Here is a 27,357-nt window from a genome sequence, read left to right as displayed (position 1 = left end):
AATCTAAGTGGAAAGTTTCCACTTAGATTCCACTGGAAACAATAAAATGTTCGCTCAACGAATTACATTGCGAGCTGGTTTATAGCTGGATCCATTCGAAGAAAAACAGTAGCATTGTCGTAAACGTAGTTACACTAGTACACAATACATAAACAGGCACTAAACTTAGCTAGCTCAGGGTTTTTTTTTACCTGGCTTCAATCCCTTGATGTAATAAGGTAAAAAAGGTGAGCCTTACACATTTTATACATTATACCGTACTGAGTATTTTTAGTAATTTAGGGCTGACCCACTTCGTTATTTAGTACTTGTTTTTTATATTCATCTGAGTTGATTTGAGTACTTTAGCTGGCTGCTTGAGTGGTGAAAGGTGTAGATTTCCAAGAAACACAGATTGATGTTGTAATGCTTGTGCGAGTAGAGAAACACTGTACCTAGCCAGTTCTTGTAAATTAATCTGTAGAAGAGCGGGGTCTACAATTTTACTGAACTGAAAATTTGCACGATTGAAATTTTACCAAATTTTAAGTTAAAGAAAAGTAGAGATAGGTTGTATACTGAAAGGGATTAGGGGTAATTCCTATTCAGTGAAAATGCTCGATTTCTTCAGTTGTTGCTGCGTGGGCGGCTGGAGTCGAAGTGAGGTGCCGCTTACGGCGTACCACCCATTTATATGCTAGCGCGGCAGCGCGCCCCCGCACCATGGTTTATTGAGTAAAAAAGCTTAACATAATATTACATATTTCTTCTTAAAACTAAACATTCCTTTTAATAAAATATAAAACAATAGGTAACAATCGTAACAATAACATAAAGAATGCTTTCATAACACAAACTCAAAATAATACTTCTTTATTATACATATATTTATTTTCAGTACCTAAACGTTTATTACAACAATAATGGTAGGTAAACTGAGTCAATAATCAATAAAATATAACTAACAAATCAAAACTTAATACCTAACTTATTTTCCTAACTTATGTATATACCTAACTTATAACTAAGTATCCGTAACAGTTCTCCCCCTCGTGCGAAGATGAGTACTGAGCACCACACGTATGAGACGGTACTTCCTTTTCAGGTGATCTTCACGAGTCTTGTTATGGGTCTTCTCAGCGTTCCAGCAACTGTTCGGACATCTACGATTCTCGTCCTGCCATCTGGGCCTGGGTGTATAGTCATTATTTCGCCTCTAGGCCAGACTCCTCTTGGTAAGTTCGAGTCGACTATCAACACAATTTCACCGGGTTTCAGGTTTTCAGGATGGTTTTCAGTGTTCGGCCTCGGTGACAGTGTAGGTAAGTATTCTTTCAGCCAGCGGTTCCAGAACGTGTCAGTTAGGTATTGCACTGTTCTCCACGTGGGTGTACCTATCAAGGTGTTTTCATCGAAATCGCCGATGCGTGGACAACCGTTCGATCGGCCAATTAAAAAGTGGTTAGGCGTTAAGCTCTCTTCTTCATTTGGATCTAGGCTTGGTGGTGTTAGTGGTCGTGAGTTAACCAGATGTTCAGCCTCTAATAACAGTGTGTGTAACACTTCTTCACGTGGTTGTCTTTCTTTCAGGGTCGCGTACAGTGCGGTTTTTACTGTGCGGACCAATCGTTCCCACGTACCGCCCATATGAGGAGCTCCGGGCGGTATGAATTTCCACTTTATGCCTTTTTCGCCAGCTAGGTCTTTCAGTTTCTCGAATTCAGTTTTCAGTTCTGAGTTTGCACGTACGAAGTTTCCGCCGTTATCACTGTAGAGTACAGAGCACATGCCTCGCCTCGCCGCGAATCTTCTTAGTGTGAGTATCATGTCGTTGGCGGTCAATGAGGTGGCTATTTCCAAGTGTACAGCGCGTGTTGTCATGCACGTGTATAGAGCTACCCAGCGTTTTTCAGTCTTTCGGCCCACTGTAATGGCGGACCGAAGTAGTCGACGGCCGTGTATGTGAACGGCGGCTGGTATGGGGTTAACCTTTCAGCGGGTAAATCACCGATTGGTTTCGTCAGTGGCGCAGTTTTGTGGGTTCTGCACCATTGGCACTCTCGAGCGGTGGTCTTGACTATAGCTCTGAGCGAAGTTATGTAGTACTTTTGGCGAATCTCATTCATTATGGTGTGAATGTTGCCATGATTGAACTTGCTGTGGTAATGAGCGACGAGCAACTTTGTTATTCTGTGTCTTCCGTCTAGCACTACGGGGTGTTTATATGTGTCACTTATGCAGTTGGCGGCACATATTCTCGTGTCCAGTTTCAGGATATCTTCAGCGATTTTCAGTGATAATCGCTTCAAGCGAGAGTCTTTTTCTAGTGGTTTGTTATTTGTTATGCACTTTATTTCGTTGTTGAAGCTTTCTCTTTGCACTGTTTTTATGAGCAGATTTTCAGCCGATTGTAGGTATTCAGGCTGAATAGGTAGGTAGGTACGGTGGGTTAACGCGGGCGCGGTGAGCGGTGACGGGCGTGATTGTTTCTTCTTATCGTATTTTCGCCACGTACTGTCTTTCACGGTGCGCTTGATTGCGGTGACCTTTTCACGTTTCAGGAGTTGCTTGAACACGTCGACACACTGTAATAGGCGTGCAGTGGCTCTCAGTAAACGTGTCCATTTGGAGAATCTCTGTGGGTTAGGTATTTCTGTATGTACGACTTTTATCGCTGCGACAGTCTTTTTATTTTCTTCCGCTGGGACGGGCGAGGGCTCGCTCCTGTCCACTGGCCACTTAGTCGGTGGGTTTTTCAGGAAGGCTGGGCCGTTGAACCAACGGTGATTGGGGTCGAATTCTCGAGGCGCTCGTCGTGTGGCGTCATCGGCTACGTTTTCGTTAGTCGGCACCCATCTCCATTCGGTGGTTTTGCTTAGCTCTTCGATTTCCGCCAGTCTGTGTGCCACGAACGGTTTGAAAGTGCGCGGGTCTGATTTTATCCATGCTAACACTGTTCGTGAGTCGGACCAATAGTATTTCCTCGTGACTTTTGCTGAATTTTCGTTCTCTACGTTGGATGCTAGTCGGCAGCCCAGTAGCGCGGCTTGCAATTCTAGTCTCGGTATTGAAGTTATTTTCAGTGGCGCTACGCGTGCTTTTGCGGCGACCAGTCTCACGGTAGGTATTCCATCTTGAGTCGTCCTCCAGTAGGTAGCCGCAGCATATGTAGTTTCGCTGGCGTCTACGAATGTGTGCATCTCCCCCTCGTCACAAGAAAATGTGCAACGAGGGATGTGAAGGCTCTGCAGCTGTTCTAGGCCTTGTATCCATTCTTTCCAGTCGGCTATGTATCGTTCGGGTATCTCTTCATCCCAGCTAATTCCTTCACGCCACAAGTGTTGAATTAACTTCTTGCCTTGTATGAGGACGGGCGTGGCTATGTTTAGCGGGTCGAACACTGACATGACGGCGCTCGTAACTTGACGCTTCGTAGGCGGGCGTGTGCCATCGATGACGTCACGGGGCGTGTTTCTCAAGTTCAGTGTGTATTGAAGTGTATCTTTACCGATGTTCCATAACATTCCGAGTGTTTTCTCTGTTTGTCCGTCTTGACCGATTTTAACCTGTTCTTCGGGTTTAACCATCTGTAATTGTTGTATAACGGTTGATCGGTTGCTTGCCCAGCCGCGTAACTCGAAACCGCCGTGTTTGTGGATCTGATCTACTTCTTGAGCGGTTTTTTGTGCCTCCGCTTCGGTTTTGAAACTCTGTAGGTAGTCATCCATATAGTGGCATCGTTCAATGGCGCGTACGGCTTCTGGGTGCGTGTTTTCGAACTCTTTCGCGTTCTTATTTGTCACATATATCGCCGAGCAGGGGGACGATGACGCGCCGAATATGAGTGCTTTCATACGGTACTCTCGTGGCTCTTCCGTCTCTTTCTCGCGCCATAAAAAGCGTAGACTATCGCGGTCCTCTTCTCGCATGGCCACTCTGAGGAACATTTCTTTTATGTCGGCTGCGACGGCTATAGGTCCCTCTCTGAAGCGTATCAAGACGCCAAATAAGGACTGTAGCAAGTCTGGCCCACTTAATAATGCGTCGTTCAGGCTCTTGCCGTGTGATCGGTCGGCTGCATCGAATACCAGTCGCATCTTGCCCTTCTGTGGGTGTACTACGGCGAAATGTGGTAAATACCAAGCTCTCGGCGTAGTGGGTGCGCTTGTGACCGGTTCGGCGTATCCGCTTGCTAGTAAGTTGTCTATTTGTTTTTTGTAGCTTATTTTGAATGCTTCGTCCTTTTTCATTTTACGTTCGATGCCTTTCAGTCGGCGTAGTGCGCTCTCCTTGTTGTTCGGCATGATTTCGTCATCTTTGCGCCATAGCAGCCCGCATTCGAACCTTCCTTCAGGTAGACGTTTCGTAGTTTTGTCTAACAACATAAGTGCTCGTTGCTCGGGGTCGCTGGCCGGTCGTTTAGGCGAGATGCCTAACGAATCGAGACTGAAATGCTCCTTTATCAACGTTTCGATTTTTTCTTCGCTCTGACTGTGTATGTGGTTCACGAACTTGACCGGTTTCGCTTCATGGCTATGACACCCGTGTAGCACCCACCCTAGCTTGGTAAGTGAGGCTACAGGTTTCGTTGTTTTTCCTGCCTTTAATTCGCGAGACACTATTAAGTGCCAGTTGTCCTGTCCTATTAATAGACTAGGCCGCTCTCGGTCGTATGTCAGCTGATCCGCTATACATGCCAAGTGTGGGCAGTTTTCTAAGTCTTCTTTATAGACGGCTTGTGTGGCGAGGTTCAGTTGTCCGATCGTCAGGATGTCCATATCGTGATATTCGCGTGTGAACTGGCCTTTTATGCGTAATTTTAAACGCATTGAATCGGTGCTTTTCATGCGGTGGCCGCCCACTCCTTCGATAGATAGCTCTTCGGTGGGTCCTTGCGCTCCGATTTTATCAGCGACTTCGTTTAACAAGAGGGTTACGGTTGATCCTTCATCCATCAGTGCGGTGACTCTCGTGGTGCCCTGTGGTCCAGATATCTCCACTGGAACTATCTTTAGGTATGCACGCGTCGCGCTTATGTGGTTCACGGATACGATCTTGTTGGCGTCATCTTTTTCGACAGGTTTCGGTTTGTCACGGTGCAGTGTCACGTGGTGTCGTCCCGGACAGTTGTCTTTGCCGCATGGCTTGGCCCGGCAGGTCGGGCTACGATGATTTTGTCTCAGGCAGCGGAAACATACTTTGATTCTCTTCACTATTTCCCATCTTTCTTGAGTGCTTGCTTTTTCGTACTGAGGGCATTTAATTAACGTGTGCCCGTCTTTTCCGCATAGTTTGCACTTCAGTGTCTCGTGGGTGGCAGTAGCTACTATCTCTGTTTCGCTGTCTTCTTCTTCCTCGCTGTATGAGTAGGTAGATGATTCGTCGCCGCTGTATTCGCTTTCTTCCCGAGTTGCGTGTACCATATTACGTCGTGGTTTTCCTTTGAATGCTTCCCTCGGTTGAAATGACTTTTAGGTAGTCGGCGTGCAATCATATGCTTCGAATTGGTCCGCTATTCTATTTAAGAATGCCGATAGCGCCAATAAAATAGGTTGCTGATCATTTAATGACCAGTATTCGTACCATCGGAATTTAACCATCATATTCATTTTGTCGATCATTCTCTCGGACACGTCGTTCGAGTATAGGTAGTCCGTTCTATTCAGTTGTTTGATAGTGTTCACGCTGTTGGCCACGGTACTCGCAAACACGCCAATGCCCTTGATGTCGGCAGTCATAGGCGGTATTCTGTTGATCGCCGCTATCTCACTTTTAATAAGATGCAGTGGCTTTCCAAATCGTCGCTCTAATGACTTGAGTATCTCTTGAGGCGGTGCGTTCGTGTATAATAGTGACTTCACGGCGTCTCGTGCTTGACCGAACAGGGATTTTCTTAATCTAGCGATATTTTCTGATTCGCTGAAGTATTTTTCGGTATCTTCGTATGTGGCGCGGAACGGAATCCATTCGCCGGGGTTTCCGTCGAAACGGTGTAGTTCGTTTATGTATCGTGGCGCTGTAGTCGGCGCCGATCGAGTCACGCTTTTCATTGCGTCTGCGATAGCGCTCGCAAGGACGGCGGCGTCGCTCTGCCGCTCCTTCCTCCGTGGCTCGAAGTAGTCTTCATGATGATTCGTGCGTACTGCCTCGGAGACCGGCTTGGACTGGATGGACTTGTGCACCCACTGAGAAACTAGGTCATCGTTGCCCTCTATGTCGCTCAGGTCGCTTGAGTCTCGCTCTTCCAGTTCTATCAGCTCCATTCTCGTTCTGGCTTGTGCCGCGGCGGCCTCTGCTTTTTCTTTCTCTCGCTTCTCCAACTCGAGACGCGCCTCGAGAAAGGCACGCTTCTTGCTAGATGACGAAGATGCTCGGGAGCCCGGCTTCTTATTAACCGCACGGTTAACCACCGTACCTAATGAAGAATCTCTCTGTCTCACTTCGTGCATATTAGTGCTATTCGCTTTCTCTCTCGCACTCCTTGCTTGAGTGCTCGGTTTCGTGCTCGCTGTTCGCTCGGTGCTAGACGTGTGCTTGGTGCTCGCAGATTGCTCTGTACTTGCTGTTCGCTCTGTACTTGTTGTCTGCTCTGTACTTGTCGTCCGCTCCGTGCTTGAAGTTTGCTCGGTACTTGTCGAGCCTTTGGTCGCTTGTGACCTTGCACATTCAACGTGAGTATTGTTCTTATTCTCTCTCACTTGTGCGTTTATTATGCTTCTTTCTTCGGCCGCTTGTGGCCTTAATCTTCCTGCGCTTTCAACGTCAGTATTTTTCTCATTCTCTCTGACTTGCGCTTTTCTTCTTGTTTCACGTGTAGTACTCATCTTGCAGTCGGGGGAGTCTTCGGATTTTCGCTCTTCCAGCCCTAACACCCTAGCAGCTCCGTTCGAGGGTTACTCTAGCGGAGAATGGATCGTGCGGGATAGGTAAAGGTAAGGTACCGACCGTGAGAGGGTGATACGCCTAGTCGGAGTGCTAATTACGGGGGGGAATGTCCCGCAATGTCAGCTGTGCCTACTGAGAGGGCCTCCGCTAGGATTCGCACACCTTGACAGGCTCGGCCGAACTGTACAGTCGCCTTGAAAAAGGCAACCGGGTAACGTCGTCCGTACGTCACTCCCGCCCGAAGGCGTTTACTCACGAGTCGTTTAACACCGCAAGGTGACAACGCGAGCCGCGACTAGCGCGTGTAGAAACAAAAATCGTTTGTAAGTGTTGTTGAGCTTCACTGGTCCCCCCTGGTGTCTTCAAAAGGCCGCAGCTCGCTGAAGGCTGACCCAATGGTCCGCACAGCCTCCAACAGTCGCCCTGGGACCCCCAGGTGCCGTGCTCGTTGACCCCTCTTCGTTCGGGAACGGTAGGTAAAACCAGCCACCCACGCTTAGGCAGCAATTTTCTTTCTTCACAGGTTCCTTTTTCAACAGGATCCGACGTCGTAGGACCATTAACTGAAAGGGATTAGGGGTAATTCCTATTCAGTGAAAATGCTCGATTTCTTCAGTTGTTGCTGCGTGGGCGGCTGGAGTCGAAGTGAGGTGCCGCTTACGGCGTACCACCCATTTATATGCTAGCGCGGCAGCGCGCCCCCGCACCATGGTTTATTGAGTAAAAAAGTTTAACATAATATTACATATTTCTTCTTAAAACTAAACATTCCTTTTAATAAAATATAAAACAATAGGTAACAATCGTAACAATAACATAAAGAATGCTTTCATAACACAAACTCAAAATAATACTTCTTTATTATACATATATTTATTTTCAGTACCTAAACGTTTATTACAACAATAATGGTAGGTAAACTGAGTCAATAATCAATAAAATATAACTAACAAATCAAAACTTAATACCTAACTTATTTTCCTAACTTATATACCTAACTTATAACTAAGTATCCGTAACATATACCAGGTATTTAAACTTACTCACAGGTACTTAAAGCTTCCAACAGAATACAGACAGCAGTTTTTATCAGTGTACGAAAAAAAATCTGTCAACATAACTTAAATCCTAAAACAGTTTTAAAATCCTGGCAAGGCTTAAGCGCGTTTGCCAGTGGCGCTCGAATCTAGTTCAGCGGCGGAATGCATCCGGTTTCGCCGGAAGTGGCTCGTGTAAGGGGGGAGGGGGGAGGCACAGGTCACTAATTAGCACTAGTTGCTGTCTAACTGATGCGTGTAGGAACTAGATTTATGAGCCAGCACCAGCACAGTATTTACAGCTGTTTTAGTGGTGTTAATAGTGCTGCTGGTCGTTTTCTAAAAATGTTATATAGTATACATTCGTGAACTTATTAAAAAAACAGCCTAGAGGCTTTATTAAAACGACTGGAAAAAAAATTACATAGATCTCGTTACGGCGATTCAAATATGTAAATACCTAGCTAACTCATTTTTGACAAAAATGTCGGTTGCCGCTGTTCCCATAAGCGCGGCAGTTACCATGTAATGAAAAATTCCCTTACATAAAACTTTTTTTCATAGCTCGTTTTAAAAAAGCATCTACTCGTATCTATCGATGACTTTCCCATTTCATCCAATAGGAGACAGCGACGGTGACGCCCGACCCAGCCGGCTTACTCTATATTGATGAAAAAGTAATGAAAGAGAGGTGTCGTGGAATTGCCACGTTTAATACAACGAGATAGAGTCGGGGCTCGCACAGCAGTGCTCCAAAACTTCGTTTTTCGTCTTAGAGTGACCTCCGCGGTATTAGATTCGTGCCCGTTATTCACGGCGCGCTCACACGTGCGATATTGTCGAATCAGACGCCGACGCGCATTTCTCACTAATTTGAGCAATTTCTAAAAGATTCGCTCGCTCGCAGGTATATTGTACCTACCTCTTTATTTGTACTTTAATAACTAGGGTGGGTTGCACCATATTTTAACTTTAACTATTACAGACGTCAAATCTCTTGAAGATTGATCTGTCTCGCCAAGAGATTTGACGTTTGTAATAGTTAAAGTTAAATGGTGCAACCCACCCCTAGTGGATTGAACAATGACGTTCGGAGTCGTTGTAATTATTTTCAATATCATCGTCATCAGCAATATTATCATAACTTACCATGGAAAAGGACAATCGAAGCTCGAAGGATAAGCTAGACAAATTATGATTATGTCTTTGTTCTTTCATAGGTGTAACCATACACAGTTCTACTGTTTAATTACTGAACACAACATCAATAGTAGGTAAGCAGTAAAGGAAAGTGGTCCGTTTGCCGGCCGCCTGCCAGCAATAAACCGGGCGGTGGATCACGGCATCCGAATCTGTTATGAGTTAGGAACACCAAGAGCAATCTGGTCTGGAGCCAGGCTGGCCTACTCTGAGTTTACTTATCGCGTCTGTAGTAATATAGGCTAGCAACTTCTTTAACTCAAAAGGACTATGGAATAGGTCTAGAACTTCGTTAAGAAAAAAATCAAAGTTATAGAACAAAATTTCTTCTTGATTTTGTTGGGTTTCTGAATGAGGATGGATGAGGAAGGCCAAAGACAGAGTATTTTAACGCTCCCTGCGAGTTGTCTATATCCAGCAACGAACGTTTAAGACGGTGATTATTATTATTTTTGAACATCACCTTTTATGATTAACGGTCTCACTCAGCACATGGACAGCATACATAAACCATGTTGTTAGTTTGCAAAATTTCATACCGTCCGCACCGTTGTATAGCAACAGAACCTCAACTGCAGTATGGTTTACGTTACACACTTTGTAACTGTTTATAGAAATCATTTCCATCATCCCAGTCAGTCTTTAAGCATTATACAATAGTTGAAACAAAAGTGGAGTGGTCGCGAATTCAAAGTATACGCCCTTAACTGCAGCCTGTAGCCTGCTTCGAATTAGTTCAAATTGATACATTGTTAGCATTCACGTTGGTAGGTTTTGAACGCGGTATTTCAGGTCGCTTAACTGAAATGTTCTCTAACTACACACAAACACGATCGGTTTAGTTCAGTAAAGGTAAGCGTCCACGCATCGTATTCAGTATTTTTTGAAGGCGTTTGTATTTTTCTTTCTTAGAGGTACTCTTTTCCCGTAGATTCACTTTGAATCAATTTGTTTTCGATATTTTAATTAGTAATTATGTAGGAACGCTATGAAGGTACAATATACTATACACATACATATTATACACACATGGCATTATAATGCTGGTCTGGATAAATGAATTATTAATCTGCGAAATGGTAAATTCTATTAAAAAAATAAACTCATAAGAATGAATTAGCTATAACTTTGAACATAATTTGAAGGAGTTGGAATCGGCAATTAGTTAAGTTTGAATAGCTTTTCCGAAGCAGTTAACAATGAGAAAATAAATAAAAACTAAAAACGTCGTTTACAAAGACGTAAAGGGATTAACAACAAACTTTAAACAGGCAAGCTCTTAAATCTCGAAACTTTATTGTTCACAACAAATTTTGCAACAACTTAGATTTCACACCAAACTTGACATCAAAACACGAAACGGAGACACTAGATCTCAGTTTGAAGTGAGAAACTTGCCAAACTTACATTGTATGTGATGGATCGCCAACTATTTGTGGTCTCCGGTGTCTCTTTGAGGAATGTAAACCTTCCCGAACACTTCTCCCAGTCGTTCGTTATTCAAACAGTATCCCAACGAAGCGTTGTCCTCATCTAGCGAATTATTAGCATCATTCATAATATTACTGGCCTTGCCCCCTCGCATTAAAGATGAGAGTTCATTGTTATAGCTCAGGTTACTATCATTGTTTGGATTTCTCATTGGCTGTGGTGGCGCCCGATGGTTATTTGATCCTGGGATGGAGTCACTCGCTTGAAATAGATGTTCGGTCGGAATAAATCCAAATGATGCTTTCAAGATATTATCTAAAGATTTTTGGTCCTGTATTCTACGCTGAATGGCCGTTGCTTGCATGTTTGCAACGATTTCCCTGTACTTTGTTTCCAGCTTGTCCAGAACACTGCTGACTTCTGTACCACTTTCTTCAGTAATGTCATGAACCACTTGTGCTCTTTGTCTGATCATCTGAAGTTGCAGCGCGTAATCAGTCAGACATTTCTCTCGATTATGTAAAGCTACTTTAGTCTCGTACGCCCTTGTAAATTTATTTTTGCACTTTTCCATTCGAGATACTTTCTTTTCTAACTGACGTATCTTTTGTTTATAACTGTCTATTTCCGATGTATTTCCGGTGACCTCGAAGCACTTTTCTTTAGCTGATAGTAAATTTTGATCCAAATCTTTTACCTGGTTTTTTAATTTTGTTACTTCCAAATCTTTTTCATCCAAAATTTTAGTATTTTTATCTAATTCTCGGCACTTTTCTTCCAATTTAGTTTTTAAATCTTCATATTTATTTTTCATTTCCGCCATTGAAGTTTCATACTTTTCTTTAAGTTCAGTTTTTACATTTATAATTTCAAGTTGGTGGTTTGCCCGTATATTATTAATTTCTTGTAACTTCTCATTATCTAGTTGTTCTAGTCTATCTTGTAAGTGACTTATTCTGTTTATCAACGTCTTTCTATATTCTTGCATTTCTTTATATTTTTCTTTCAAAGATTTCATTGATACTACACTACCTGACTCGTTGTAAGCATGCGAACTCATAATTGTCTGCAAATTTATACTGTCTTTAGAATATGTTTTGGCTACTGATTCTTTTTTCAGTGCTTCAAGTTCTTCATGCAATAGGACGTTATGCTTTTTGATCTCTCTTAGCTTCAAAATTAAATTAGTGACTCGAAACTCGTGGAAATACGTAGAATCTTTAACTGCTGTCGAAGGCCGGTTGCAGCTGTCGAAATCAAAGTCACCAAAAACGTCTTTTCTAAAAGTTTCACAAGATCCGTTATTATTTTCATTGTAGCCAGTTTCTTTTATCACGAATTTAGTGTCTTGTTGAGAAAGTGGCATGCCGCCTTTATGGCTATTGAAATCCGTTCCTTCTTCTCCGTAGTCCGAGTCAGCGCTGGCGATTGTGCTGTCAGCTTCAACAAATGGTTCCAATTTGTCGCGAGGAGGGGGTTTCAAGAAAGGCTCATCGAGTATACCTTTGGCGAGTTGGTAGCACAAAGTGAAAATATATTTATTCCGCAGTACCTTTTCCTCGTTTGAGCAATTTGAAAGGCGATGTAGCCAATCGCTGCAAACATCAATTATGTTTTGTTCAATCACTTGGGCCAGGTAAGGCTGCACTATTTGTTTGTATCGACGGAATTCACTATCAAGGTTTAAAATATCTGTTTCGTCCATTTTGTATTGGTTATAACTTTAATATTGGTTTAATATTTAGTAACTAGTAAGTAAAATCTTATAGAATACAAGCAAATAAAGAACATAAAATAAAATAAAATAATCAATACAAAGTGAGTTGAATACAATGACGAATAATATGAAATGTTGGGAATCATAGAATTTCACGTCAGTGGTGTCATAGATGTTATTTGATATCAATGTGTCTATGATAATTTCATAAAATTTTCATGTTTATTTTAAAGGTACAGGCAATCAATAGTCTGTATCATGAGTAGAAACTCATGATACATACCTACTATTGATTATAGCCTGGCTATTAACCATTCAGCCACCTTCGACCGCATTTCTATATAGAAAGCCATGCATGCATATATTTTTTTTGTAATATGAATTGTATAAAATATATAGGTACTTTCATTTTTACCAGTAAGTTGTAGTTAGCATCTATTATTTTAAAGCGCAAACTGTCAGTGCCGCTGTTTTATAGGAATATGTATTTGTTTAGCTTCTTACGTAAAAGAAAACACTACTAAATAAATTATAAATATAAAGACTAACTCTGCTTGCAAATCCTGCTGATTTCTCGTCTTTAAGGCGCTTACCACCGCGCCCCACCGCCTTAATAGCCAGTAAGCGGATTTCTTATTGAAAAGAACCTTATTATAGAATCCAATGAGATATTTATTGGACGCCAGAGCACCGCCAACTATGCGATGATACCGCGGCAAGATTTCCTTCCAGAAATGGATTACTTTATAAGTTGTATAATTTGATTAAAACAGTTTTAATACGATAGAATAACCTACATAACAAATAAAGTTTAAAGATCATAAACTTGACCTTTCTTTGCCATGACGAAGAGTATTTACTTTTTCAACGGAGAAGAACTGAGTACTTATGTTCAGTATATTATTATTTAAACACGATTTAATATAAATAATGATTTTAACAAAACCGAACTATAAAGACGAAAGTTTCATTTTTACTTTTGTATTGACACAAAATGATTTTATTTGGTTTTTAGTTCGGTTACCCTTCAAAATATAATCATACTTATAGTTATACAGGGTGTTGCAAAAAGGGTATACTAAGCCGAAACCTACATGTGCAGCATGGTATATCTAAGCCTGAAACTGAAATTATAATTTGAAAATTCGCGAAAAAAAAATATATTTTTCATACAAACTTTGTTGGTCACGTGACTTTTTACTATGGAAAATAAAAAAAAAATTTCGCGAATTTCCAAATACTGATTTCAGTTTCGGGCTTAGATATACCATGCTGCACATGTAGGTTTCGTCTTAGTATACCAATATTGCAACACCCTGTATGTATAGAGAAGTAAAAGAAATAGGAGAAGGTCCCACAATCCACTTACATCGTGTAACCCCTTGAGATATTAAAGGTGTAACCCGATGATAATAATGTCTTGTCACATTAAAGAGATCACCCATAATATCCAAGGGAAAATAACCTTTTTACACAAGCAGTCTACAGTTCAGAATTAAATGTGACACTTTACTCGCATGTTACAGTCAAAAGACACGTACATTAGGAGGATGCGCGTTTACGGCTAATGACCGACATAAAACATACTGACTGCTGTGCCACGAATGTGCGCGTTTTGCGATCAATATTGTTGTTGTTGTTGTTGTTGTTGTTGTTGTCGTCCTAAGGTACCCCATTGGTACAGAGGGCCTTCACGAGAGTGCGCCACGCCGTCCTGTCCTCAGCAACCGCTCTGGCCTCCGTCCAGCTCAGGCCTTGCGCTCGCAGCTCGCCGTCCACTGTGCGCCGCCATGTGTGCACGGGGCGACCGCGTCTCCGATGGCCTCCTAGCGGTTTCCACTCCTAGCGGTCTTGAGCGATCAATATTATACCTACTTTAGTCCTAATATATACGCGAGTTTAAGAGCCTATTCAGACAAAGTTTAAGAAATAGGCAATAATTAGGTTGTTTGTTACAGGTAAGTATGTACGTACATACCTACTATAAGTACATTACCAAACGTAGCTAGACCGTTATTCCACTTAGAGACAGTATATCAAATTTAAGACTCGATTTGGTACAAATCATGGTCTTGTAAAACTTAGCCGCAATGTTTTTTTTCTCCGTGCTTAGTCGTTTTTTTCATTCAATCTTGTTCATAAACGAAAACGCTAGTATACTGCGTGCGTAGCCCCACTGTATTGCCGACAATGTGCTCACTGGTTGAACGTTAAACTTGCAGGCGTGATTATAGTTCAACTATCGATAAACTCACGATCGGGTTTGTTTCATGTCACAAAGCGTCAATTCACACGTACCACAACCACACCACGTCGCAGCGACAAAATGTGGTCAAGCTGTGGTTACGTGTGAATTGTGTGACAGCGGCTTTTTGCAGTTGCGTTGTGGCAGCGACAAAATGTCGATGTGGTTGCGTTGTCGCTGTCATTGCGATGTGGTAACCACGTCGTCGTGTGCATTTAATAGGGAGAGGAGGTGGCCGCGGTGCCGCCGCCGCGTGGCGGCGTTGCCGTTGCGATGTGGTTGCGTTGTGGTTGCGATGTGGTCGTATTACACAGGTGGTCGATAACAACGACAAAATGTGGCACGTGTGAATTGGATTATTCATTGTCAATACAAAATATACGCCCGACCACACCGCGTGGTTGTGGTGTGGTTGTGGTTGTGGTGTGGTTGTGGTTGTGGTGTGGTTGTGGTACGTCTGAATTGACCCAAAATGACAAGATTGTCAAGAAAGGACCGTGACGTTTATGACATTCAAAAATCCGGGAAATGCTCCGTGAGTGAGCGCTTTCGCATAATCAGTTACCGGTACAGGTAGATACAGGGAACCCGATTCTCCATGTAAGCACCCTAACTCTCCGATTTTTTCTTCCGTAGTATTTTATCTTGCTACCAATATGTGGTCAAAGAATCTATCGGATGTGAGATGGAGAACATGTAATCGGGTAACCCGATTTCACCTATGAGGGTTTATTATTCTCAGTAGGGTCATCGTTTTACTACGTGGTTCACTTGACTGGCACCTTTAGACATTTTTCTATATTTATTTCAGTCTCACTATCTGGAGTATTAGCTGCTCTTGCATGTTTTTTTTTTATAATAAACTAGCTGTTCCCGCGCTTCGCTTCGCCTTAAAAAGTTTTCCCGTGGGAATTCCGGGATAAAAAGTAGCATATGTTCTTTCCCAGGGTCTAGACCGTATGTATACCAAATTTCATTCAAATCCGTTCAGTAGTTTTGGCGTGAAAGAGTAACAGACAGACAGACAGACAGACAGACACAGTTACTTTCGCATTTATAATATTAAGTAAGGATATTGCTATGTATTATACCATATTATTTGAATGACTCTGAATCTTCTGAATGCTTTTAAGTTTAATATTTTAGAGTTGTATCTGAAATTGTCAGTAGGTAGGTACATCTTGTACAAGTAAGTAATTATTAAAACAAACTGAACGCGGTAGATACTTGTTACAAGCACATTGACTAAATTTCATAGCATCAAGGCTAGGATAAGTCTAGATTTTAGAGCTTTCGGATATAATTATAGATATCTATGCACAGGAGAATAAATCTGAAATTGCAATAGGTAATTGAGCAATTTTTTTTATGAATTAGGCGCAAATGCCTCCAACATTTGCGCATGTGGTGCGTCTCCACAGACCGTGGAGCACCTGATGGTGTGCCCTGGATGCCCCAACACCTGCTCCCGGGAAGACCTCCTCAAGGCCAACCAGAGGGGCTCCACTGGGCCGCGGAAGTGTGACAGTCGCCATCGACACGACAAGAAGAAGAAGAAGAATGCATTAGGCCAATATTCCCATCACGGTGACAAAACCTAGTCTAGCTCTTGTGTTAATTACTGCAAGAATGTAGCGACTCCCATTAGACATTCAATTAAAATCAATAACTATGGTCCCGTGTTCACTTGGCGTAATGGGAGATTTTCAACCATAGACAACATCCATAGATAAAACCGAATATAGATGGCGCTAGTAGAACTGCATACTCACCAGCACTGCATTTTTTTAGCCGGCATGGATTCCAGTCCTTTCAGCCAATTCAAAAACCCAATGGATGTGAATTCAACCGAAATTATGTTCGGGACAAGAATAGGAGAATATTTATATCTCGTTAATAATAAATAAATATGTCTCTGGAAGTGAGGAAACTAGCGCCATCTAGTAGGAAGTAGCGTAACTATGTAGTTCATCTAGTGGACAACAGATGGCAGCACGCAAACTAGAATGTTCTACTAAGAAGTAGAACATTAAGTCTTTTCTAGAGCTTTCTGGAATACTCTATCTTCCGTAGAGAATGGTATAAAAGGCGACGCTTGCGCCTCACAGGCATTCAGTTAAAAAGCAAACAGCGAAGAAAGAACAAGAAGAAGAACAAGCAAGCAACAGCTCTAGCTCTCTCACTTCCTGACTGGTGAACATTAAGAAGTCTTTCATTCCTGATCCCTGCCCGCCGTACTTCCCTCAACCAGTATAGGTGCACCCCGCACAAATTATATTATGCATAATATGAAGTGTTAACTAGTTTAAGACAGCTTTGTACCATTTATGACATCTTCAATCCCCTCAGAAGAATGCAGCTCATAAAAAACGACAGGCCGGATGCCATCTATTGGTCAATTTTGGAACGTCAAAAGAAAATCTCCCATTTCTGTAGGGAAACTTCGCGAATTCAATGACGCTAAGTTTAGTCAAGTTGGCGGGCTGCATGGCTCGTTAATGAGGAGTACTGCTGTTGTGGTTAGTAACTAGGTGACTTGCAGTTTGATTTTATTAATAATGGTGATGGATGTTAAATGTAAAATCAATTATTTATAAATTATATAGGGTGTTGCAAAAAGGGTATACTAAGCCGAAACCTACATGTGCAGCACGGTATATCTAAGCCCGAAAATAAAATCAGAATTGACAACATTTCAAAATTTTATACAGTTGAAATTCGAAAACCATTTAGAGATATGGCTCTAATATTCACAAAAAAAAATGTTTCCGATTTTTCTTTTGATTTATTTCAGAGAAAAACATAAAAATCTAAATTATCATTCGTGACACCACGATGTGGCATAATAATAAAACGGGCTTTTACTTCTAAAACATAAACAACAAAAAAACATGTTATGTCACTTTGACAATGACAATGACAAACATCACTCAAATGTCTGTCACTTTTATGTGTCCTTGTCAAAAATAAGCTCAGAAAAAAAGTGACTAGTTTTAGTTTCAATCCTTAGCTATCTAGCATGTTACTTTTATTTACTAACACGCACTAATATCGATACATTCACTCACTTATCACAATACACACTTTTTTCAATTGTCCATACTCTCGCAATTAAATCATGTAGCACGAGCAATGTAGGTACCTGTAGCATAATGCCCCAATTTTCCCCTTACATTGAATCTTTCATAATATATCGCTTGACTGTCGCTACCCCGCTATTTAATAATCTATAAAATTCAATCCCCTTACAATAAATATATCTAACGAGATCGAATACGTCGGCAATATTGAATGTATATACTGTGATGACCCGTACTCGGCAAATTCACTGATTTCTACAGATTCCCCAACCATGAATTCGTCATTAAATGTTCTTTGTGCCAATATACGCAGTGTTAATCAAAATTTTGACTCATTACTGGTATTTATGTCTAAGTTAAACATTGCCCTAGATGTTGTAGTACTAACTGAATGTTGGGTCGACCAAGATTCAATTATCCCTGATATTAACAACTTTAAATCTTATAGTACCAAAAAATCATATAACCAAAATGATGGTGTAATAGTATATGTGAATAACAATGTAAGTAACTACCATGTTATTGAACCAGCCATGTCTTACGGTAACTGCCTTACACTTAACATAAATAATGATACTACAATTGTAGCCCTGTACAGACCATCCCAATTCAAGAGCTCTTCTTGTAAATCCCAATTCATAGATTCCCTTGACTCCCTACTGCATAAAATAAATACTTCTAATATTATATTGACAGGGGATCTTAACTTTGATATTATTCCGGAAACTCTAACTGTCGTTGCAGAGGAATATGTTACAATGCTAGCTTCGCATGGTTTGAGACAAGGAGTATCGCTCCCCACTAGGCTTAAAGCCTGCCTCGATCACTTCATGATTCGAACTACAAAACAAGCTAAAACTGTGGTTTTTGATGAAATTACAGACCACTGTCCCATACTTCTTAACTTAAACAATAGTCATTATAAAAAAACCGAAAATACACAACATAAAATAACACTTAACTTGGATAATATTGATAAATCTCTCACATCTATTAACTGGGATGACTACTACAAATATAATTCTGTGGATGATGCGGCAAAATTACTTCTATCTCGTATACAAAATAGTATCAATGCAAATACAACGTGTACAAAAGTTGCCAATAGGAAAAAACCATTGAAACCATGGTTATCTATAGGGATAATAAAATCTATTCGCAAAAGAGATAAGTTACATTTAAAAAGTAAGAAAAATAAAACTAATGAAGAAATAAAATCACAGTATACTCTTTATAGAAATACATGCAATAAAATAATAAAATCCTTAAAACGTAAATATTACCAAAAAGAACTGGAAAAAAACAATGGTAACGCGAAAGAAACTTGGAAAATTATTAAAGAACTTTGCAATCTAGCGACGACTAAAACTTGCTCCACCGAACTGCTGTCTGTTAAATCCACTGAAAAAGCGTCTCTAAACGCTGTGAACCAGTACTTCACCTCAATTGGTCACGACCTTGCGATGAAAACTCTCACCACGCTAAACAAAACGGAAACTACTTTGGCCACTAAAAATCACTCAACGAAGTCACCACAATCATCTATGTTCTTCCAGCCAACGGATGCGGACGAGGTACGTAAGCTTATTTTATCAATGAAGTCTAAGCATTCTACAGGATGGGATAAAATCTCCTCGCATCTCATTAAATCACTTGTCCATGTTCTAGCGAATCCTATTGCCCATTTATGTAATTTAAGCTTAACCAACGGCAAGTTCCCGAGCTACTTCAAACTGGCTATTGTTATACCCATTTTTAAAGCTGGTGATAAGCTATCACCCGGAAATTATAGACCCATTTCACTGTTATCAACACTCTCAAAAATTTTAGAAACTCTAGTTAACAAACGATTAATGACTTATTTAGAAAATAACAAATACTTATCACCAAAGCAATTTGGCTTTAGATCTAGACATTCCACTGAAGATGCAGTGTTAAAGTTAACTTCTGAAATCACAAAGCACCTAGATGATGGGAAGAAATGCGTCGGTGTATTTCTTGATCTTCAAAAAGCATTTGACACTGTATCAATACCTATTCTGCTCAAACGCTTAGAAATCCTAGGTATAAGGGGCTCAGTACTTGACTGGTTTGAGAGTTATCTCAGTCATCGTAGACAGTTTGTTCAATTGGGAGGGTTTTCCAGTGATGAAGCGATCTGTACCTACGGTGTACCTCAAGGTAGTACGTTAGGACCAACTCTCTTTTTAACATATATTAACCAGCTAGCTGAACTAGATATTCCCGATGCGGAAATGACAATGTTCGCAGATGATACAGTGCTGTTATTTAATGACGTTTCCTGGGAAAAGCTCCAACTAACAACTGAAAATGGATTGCGCAGGGTCACAGCGTGGTTGGAAGACAGTCTCCTTTCGTTAAATACTGCTAAGACTAAGTACCTATGCTTTAGCAAAACGAATGCATCTAAGCCAACCAACGACTTCAGCATAACAATACACTCGTACCCCTGTAACGCTACTAACTCTCATAATCCCGATGAGTGCCACTGTTCTGTGCTTGACCGTGTCAATGTAGTCAGATATCTAGGCGTATTGATAGATGATAGACTTCAATGGGTCCCTCACATAAAATCAGTGGCTAAAAGATTGCGTAAACTCATTTTCGTCTTTAAAACTCTACGATTTGTTGCCTCAAAAACACTTCTTCTTGAGACATATAAGGCATTAGGACAGTCTATTATAACATACTGTATCTGTTCTTGGGGGGGGGCGTGCAAGACCCATATATTGGAAGTCGAAAGAGCTCAGAGAGCAGTCCTGAAGGTCTTATTATACCTTCCATACAGGTATCCCACCACCAAGGTGTACGAAGACAGCAAAGTACTCAGCGTGCGCAAACTATTTATCTATCAAGCCTTAAGGAGATACCATCGAGTCAGCGTACCGACACTACCTCTAAACAATAAAAGAATTGACAAATGCCCAGTGCCTAACTTCAAGAGTGTCTTCGCAAGGCGACATTACAACTATACTGCTCCTCATATATACAATAAACTAAATTTAAAATACAAAACAAAAAAAATAAATAACTATCTAATTAAAAACAAAATAATTGATTGGTTGAACACTTTTGACTACGACAGTACCGAACGACTTCTTCAACCAATAAAATAAATAAAGGCATTTCTACCCTCATATTTAGTTAAATATTATTTAACTACGAATGTAACTAAATACTTGTTTTTAAAAAGTGCGTATTATATACTTAAGTACCTATAATCTGCACGAAGCGTAAGTATGCTTTATACCTACCACTACCATATTAGCTAACATTACCAGTGCTCCTATTGTATCATTTGTAACTTTACTCAGTACACATTATCTACATTAACTTTAATTAATATACATACTTACATATTTTACTTATAAAATTACTAACCCATTTAAACTCTGCCAAAACACATTAATTTTGTATGTCAATAATTGTAATACTTAACTAGAATTGTTCACTGTTTGGAAGGAACTGGTTCCTGACACACAGGTCACCCTAGTTTAGGAACCAGGGCTACCCCACTTTGTATGTTTTTACTTATTACAATAAAGATATGTTTATGTTTATGTTATGTTTATGTCAATGACGGAAGTACGTGATTGGTCCTTGCCACAAAATAAAGTTGAAGTTGAAGTTGATTGGTCCTTGTTCATGTCAAGTTAATGTCATCCAACTTTTTTTTTTAGGTTAGGCAGGCAACGAAAATATTTTTATCCCAAGCCTCGACGTGACGTCACTCATACAAAAAATATTTTGAACTTTGAAATCAAAAAAATATATTAAAACATAGAAATATTAAGAAATAAAAAAATACGGGTCATCTAAATTTGTGATATCTCGTCGAAAATAAAATAAAATCGGTGAGCATTTTATTTGAAATGTTGTCAATTTCAAAAATCGCGAAAAAAAAGTCATTTTCCATAGTAAAAAGTAACGTGACCAAAGTATGAGGTTTTATCTAGGTTTCGGCTTAGTATACGCTTTTTACAACATCCTGTATAATATTCAACTTCTCATTTCTGTATGGGCGAAACTGACTACGAATATAACTTTCGTTTCTTACTTTCTACCGTGAAGGTCGGAATTATGGGACATAGCGAACAAATAAAGGCATATTATTGAACAATCAAACTAGCTTACCTGTAAGCGCTGTTCGATTGAAATTATTCCTGTTGTTGTCTCGTCCGAAGATGATGAACTATTTCACTAAGGTAGTATATTTCCCGGTTACCTGAGGGCGTCACATACGTTTAAATCTTAATCTAAAAAAAAAAATATGAAATAAAAGTTTTGTACCAACATGAACGCTCCCAAATGTAGCTCCCCGCTCTATTATCTATGGTCTTCATTTAGTTAACAGCCCCATTATTATCTGATTGTTACAACTACCTGGGTGTTGCTATTCATCATTAGCTAACCTCGGGTGGGTGGGACTCATCATCTTCGGACGAGACAACAACAGGAATAATTTCAATCGAACAGCGCTTACAGGTAAGCTAGTTTGATTGTTCAATTATACCTGTTGTTGTCTCGTCCTCGATGATGAACTATTTCACTAAGGTAGATGTTTAAAGACTGTTGTAAAATCAGATTATTTATTAGTTAGGTTTATCAATAATACCTTAACCAATAACAAATTTCTTAAACAAAATAATAATTAAGAAAATACAGCTTCTGCAAAACTTACGTTCCTTACAGGACGGTTATAAAACCTTGCGAAACAACTAGAACTATCAGTCCAACCAGCCGTTCTCCTGATCTCGTCAATCGAGACTCCTCTCTTTAGTGCTGTAGATGTTGACGCGTGACGCGTGCTGTGCGCAGAGAAGGTATTTATGTCTATGCCACTTTCTTGTAGCACCGTCTTGATCCAGCGGCTGATTGTACTGACAGTAACAGGTTTGTAAGGTTTTCTGTAAGATAAAAATAGATTCTTACAATCTTTCCTAATACTTTTAGTCATATTCAAATAATCAATTACAGCACGAGCAGGGCAAATAAACGGCCTATCATTAAAAAAGGGTAACCTAATGAAAGGTTGTAACCTATTAGGTGCTGAAGTTTTAACTAACTTTGCTACTTTAATGTAAACAACATTAGACTCTATCTTAATTAAGTCTATATCAATGGCACAAATGGTTTGGGCCCTATGACCCGTAGCTAAAACTAAAAGAGTAACAGTCTTTTTTGAACACATTTCTAAGTTATCACATGATGCATACACATTTTCTATATACTCTAGGACCTCTGAAACATTCCATGTATAATCATATTTAGGGGCACATGGTCGAAGTCTAAAGAAACCTTTGAATAGTCTCTTAATGTTATGGTCTGTTCCAATATGAGAGCCTAAAAAGAGTGACAGGGCTGATCTCAAAGAGTTCAAACTTCCATAGGACATGCCTTCGTTGAACTTTTTTGTAAAATATTTTATGATTTCTGGAATATTAGCCTTTATTGTACTTATCTGATTTGTACGGCAGTATGTAATCCAATCTTTTATGCAAGGTGAATATTGTTTCAGTGTGTTTTCAGAAATTGAGCAAATCATAACATTCACCGCTTCCTCACTTAATCCTGATGCTAAAAAACTGCACCGGAGAGCAGTCCTGCCATCAATGTTAGGCTCCCATGTAGTGGATGGATTGTCCTGGAATTACAAAGAGTAAGTAGATCTTTATTAGGTTTAAATAACAGTGGTTCTTTTGCTAACAGGTTTTTAAACATAGGGTACCATGGCTGGGTAGGCCAGTCTGGTACAACCATAATACCTACACCTTTATCTACTATAACTTTCTCAATACATTTTGAAATCATTGAAAAAGGGGGGAAGGCGTAGAAGAACATATTGGACCAGGGAAACGTAAATGCATCGACTTTGAAAGCATCAGGATCAGGGTGCCATGAAACATACTTTTCGCATTTTGCATTTGTTCGTGAGGCAAAGAGGTCTATGTCCGGCCTGCCAAAGATATTAACAATGGACAACATTTCAAAAAACTAAAGCTGCTACAAATCGAAAACCATTTCGAGATTTAGCTCTCAAGGCCACAAAAAAAATGTTTTTGTATTTTTTGGATGTATCATTTTCGAGAAAATCATAAAATAGTAAAAAAGTGCTGATGACGTCATGCATCAGGTGCGATGCATTTTGATGATCAAAGCCTAGATTTAAAAACAAAGTAACTGTCACTTTCATTTTTGATTGACGTTGACGTTTTATCGTGACGTTGTTGTTTATTTGGGTCATTTTCATTAATTCTGTTCTGACATTTTCTGACTATATTTTTTATTTATTATTAAGAGATGACCTCTATATAATATGTCCCAGAGCATGCCACCGCCTACACAGCTGAAAAAATGCTTCTGCTTATTTTTTTACATGATAAGTACCTACTTTCCATCATTAGAAATATCAAGGTCATTTGAAAATGACCCATTTGTTGGTTGGCATGTAAACAAAGTTTAAATGTCACTTGTCAGTGTCATTTATGTTTTTTTTCGAGACTCAGGCAATAGACAAAAATAAAAATTGAGCCTAATATGTGATGTCACTTCCGGTTTTAAAATAATTAACTTTAAAGTTAAAAATAACATGCAAAAATTTATGTATATACAAAATAAAAAAATACGGGTCCACTAATTTTCTATAAACTTTCCGAATAACTAATAAAAATATAGGGTAAAGAAAATGAAATGTTGTCCATTGACTTAAAATAGTTATTGCCAAGCTCCCACTCCGTATGACCTATATCTTTGCGTGATTGAAAATCTGCGACCACATTATCTTTAGTATTAATGTAAGAAGCAAAAATCCATATATTGTGTTCCTCACACCACTGCCATATTGATTTGGCAACATTATGTAAATGAGGGTGCTGAACTCCACCTAAACGATTTATGTAGGAAATGGCAGTGGTGTTATCAATTCTTAACAATATCTCACAATCATATAAGTTTTTTGCAAAGCTTTTTAAACCCAAAAAGGCTGCATGAAGTTCTAATGTGTTAATATGGAGTTTTGCCTCTTCTTCGGTCCATGACCCACTGGCCGTTTCACTACCACAACTGGCACCCCATCCCTTTAGAGATGCATCTGTCTCTATCTCCAAGCAATAATTATTTTTTCTTAATGGATTTGTAGCTGACTTTAGATTTGTAAGCCACCAGTCAATGTCATCCTGGCAAACATCTGGTAGAGATATTATAGTTTCAAAATTATCGTTATTAGATAACAATGATAAATATTTTAGTCTTTCTAACTGTTTGGTATACAGCATTCCATACTTAATAGCAGGGCATACTGAAACTAGGGTGCCTAGTACTTGAGCTAGAAATCTAATTGAGAATTTGCCTTTCAGTTTTGAAAGCAAGTCTAAGCATTTGTGTCTTTTTTCTTGGTCAATAGAAATGTTCATACTTTTAGTATTAAAGATAAGACCTAAGAATTTGCACTCTTGTTTAGGTATAATACTACATTTTTTGTAGTTTACTAGGAAACCTAGATTCTCAAATAATTTTAGTATATAATTAACTTGATCCTGACATTCTGAATATGAACTAGCGATAACACAGGTATCATCGAGATACTGAACCAGTCTTATACCTCTTTGTCTGAGAAAACTAAGTATTGGTTTGAAAATTTTTGTGAATACATAGGGCGCTGTACATAGACCAAAAGGTAGGACTGTAAATTGGTATAATTTACCCTCAAAGATAAAACGAAGGTATTTTCTGGAGCAGCTATGTATGTTAACCATATAATATGCGTTTCTTAAATCAATAGATGATATGAAGTTATCTTTTTGTATTAATTTACATACTGTGCGGTAATCCTCTAGTTTAAAATGATCTGGTAACATGAACTGGTTCAATTTCTTAAGGTTGAGAATGAAGCGATACTCTCCATTGGATTTCTGTATTAAGAAGATTGGTGAGCAAAATTGAATATCTGCTGGTGTGCAGATTTCAATAGCCTGCATGCTGAGTAAGTCCTGAACTTCCTTTTTCATAAGAGTCATTTCAGCCTGAGTAAAGTTGTTGTTAAGAGGAACTATATTTTGGACGGGATTTCTGAAGAAATCCAAAGAATATCCCGATACCCAAGATAAGATAATGGGATCATCCGTAATGGATTGCCATGTATCAATAAAAAAGGGTAATCTGCCCACCTGGTTGTTTACTTGCGTCCTGATTGATTGTTCTGAGTGGGGTAGCGCCGTTGGTGCAGTGGTGGTCTCGGTTTCTTGGCTTGTGGAGGCTGGTTCATCTTCTTCCCCCCTCTCACATGGTATTCTTTGTACTCGTTGCTCTTGCGTTTGTGCTGAGGAGGGGCCCGCGAGTTTAAAGGCTTCTGATTTTGAATATTTTGCTGGGATGGTTGATTAGTTCTTGTTAAGTCCTGCGCAGATTTCTGCACCGCCTTTGTTGTTCTAATTCTTTCTGTGAGACCATTGCCAAAAAGAAATTCATCTGGACTCCCCTGTAATGAATCTTTCATTTCTTTGTTAACCACACTTTGGATAAGTTTTCTTCTGCCAACTGTTTCAGTATACATAATGTCGCATAATAGTTTAGCAGCTTCATTAATATTTTTGATTCCTTCTACTTTGTCTCCTTTTGTTAAGAAACACTGTAGGCCACAGCCAACAGCTGCTAATGCAGCCGAAATATTCTTTTGCCGTGATTCTATAATAGAGTCTCTGTTTTTTGGAGGATCTGTCAAGGCATGTACCAGCTCCGCGTTAAGTTTTGGTGGTATCATTGCTGGCACGTTGCTAAATGCAGTATAATTCTTAATTATTGACACTTTTTCCTCTTTTTTCAGACCTTTAGTGAGGATAGGTGTCCACCTCTGAGCTATCTCAGGATGAATAGCAGGTCCAACCGCTACTTCCTCTTCCACGGTGCCCATGGCCATTAATATATCGTGATCTATACCATTAGTTTCATCATTTTGTGTATCTGCATTAGGTGGTGGTGGTGGTGGTGGTGGTGGTGGTGGTGGTGGTGGTGAACATGTCCCTGAAGGGGCGGTTGGCAGGTCATCCGGAGCCATGACCGTTGGTGGGTCATTATTAATCATGACTGTTGGTTGGTCCGTTCTGTGGGCACTTTGTGATTGACTTCTTGGGGACACCTCGTATAAACTGGGTGAACGTGAGCGGCTACGTACGCCTCTTGGAGACATACATGCACTTGGAGATCGGCTAACACTTGTAGATCTGATGACACTTGTAGATCGGCTTCTTAACCTTGATCGTTTTCTTGAGGGTCCTGTACCCAAAAACAAGAAATAAGTATTAGTACCTAAATGTAGGTACTTAAACAATATAGAATTACGTTGTCTAGGGGTAGGTATTGACAGGTCAGGAATAGCATGTGATTGCTCAATTATCGAGGGAAAAACGATGTTTTTCAGTTTGTTGTTCGATACTCTACAGTAGAGCAACAACTACACAAGCTTGTTTACTGATTGTGTGATTTGCTGAGAAGTAGGAAGTACAGTATATCTACTTTTGTCCGATACTCAAAACTGGTTTAGTATAGCAACAACAGATATATGTACAATGGTGCAAATTATTATATAGAAGGCGGGCGGACCAAGAAAAAATATGGCTGCGCCTGCGGCCATGATGCTTGGTTTTTACGTTTTACAACAATGAAATAATAACTTGTTCGATACTCCATAAGTATAGCAACAACTATTACAGACATTATTGTTTAGAAAACTATGTATTTGTTATTCCGTAGGAGTAGAAATACGCC

The 27,357-nt window shown here is 39.9% G+C and overlaps 2 protein-coding genes across 2 annotated transcripts; both read right to left on the bottom strand.

Moving 5' to 3' along the window:
- Nucleotides 1–1,874: 1,874 nt before the first annotated feature.
- On the bottom strand, nucleotides 1,875–5,402 carry LOC105386084. The gene has a single exon (XM_048633176.1). The coding sequence runs from the start codon at nucleotides 5,400–5,402 to the stop codon at nucleotides 1,875–1,877; it is 3,528 nt and encodes a 1,175-aa protein (XP_048489133.1).
- Nucleotides 5,403–10,377: 4,975 nt separating this feature from the next.
- On the bottom strand, nucleotides 10,378–12,378 carry LOC125491346. Its single transcript, XM_048633036.1, has one exon. The coding sequence runs from the start codon at nucleotides 12,235–12,237 to the stop codon at nucleotides 10,531–10,533; it is 1,707 nt and encodes a 568-aa protein (XP_048488993.1). The 5' UTR covers nucleotides 12,238–12,378; the 3' UTR covers nucleotides 10,378–10,530.
- Nucleotides 12,379–27,357: the final 14,979 nt, after the last annotated feature.

This window comes from Plutella xylostella, chromosome 5 (assembly GCF_932276165.1).
Source record: "Plutella xylostella chromosome 5, ilPluXylo3.1, whole genome shotgun sequence".
NCBI lineage: Eukaryota > Metazoa > Arthropoda > Insecta > Lepidoptera > Plutellidae > Plutella > Plutella xylostella.
The sequence above is the reverse complement of the archived record's forward strand: the minus strand, read 5'-3'. Positions and strand labels throughout refer to the sequence as shown.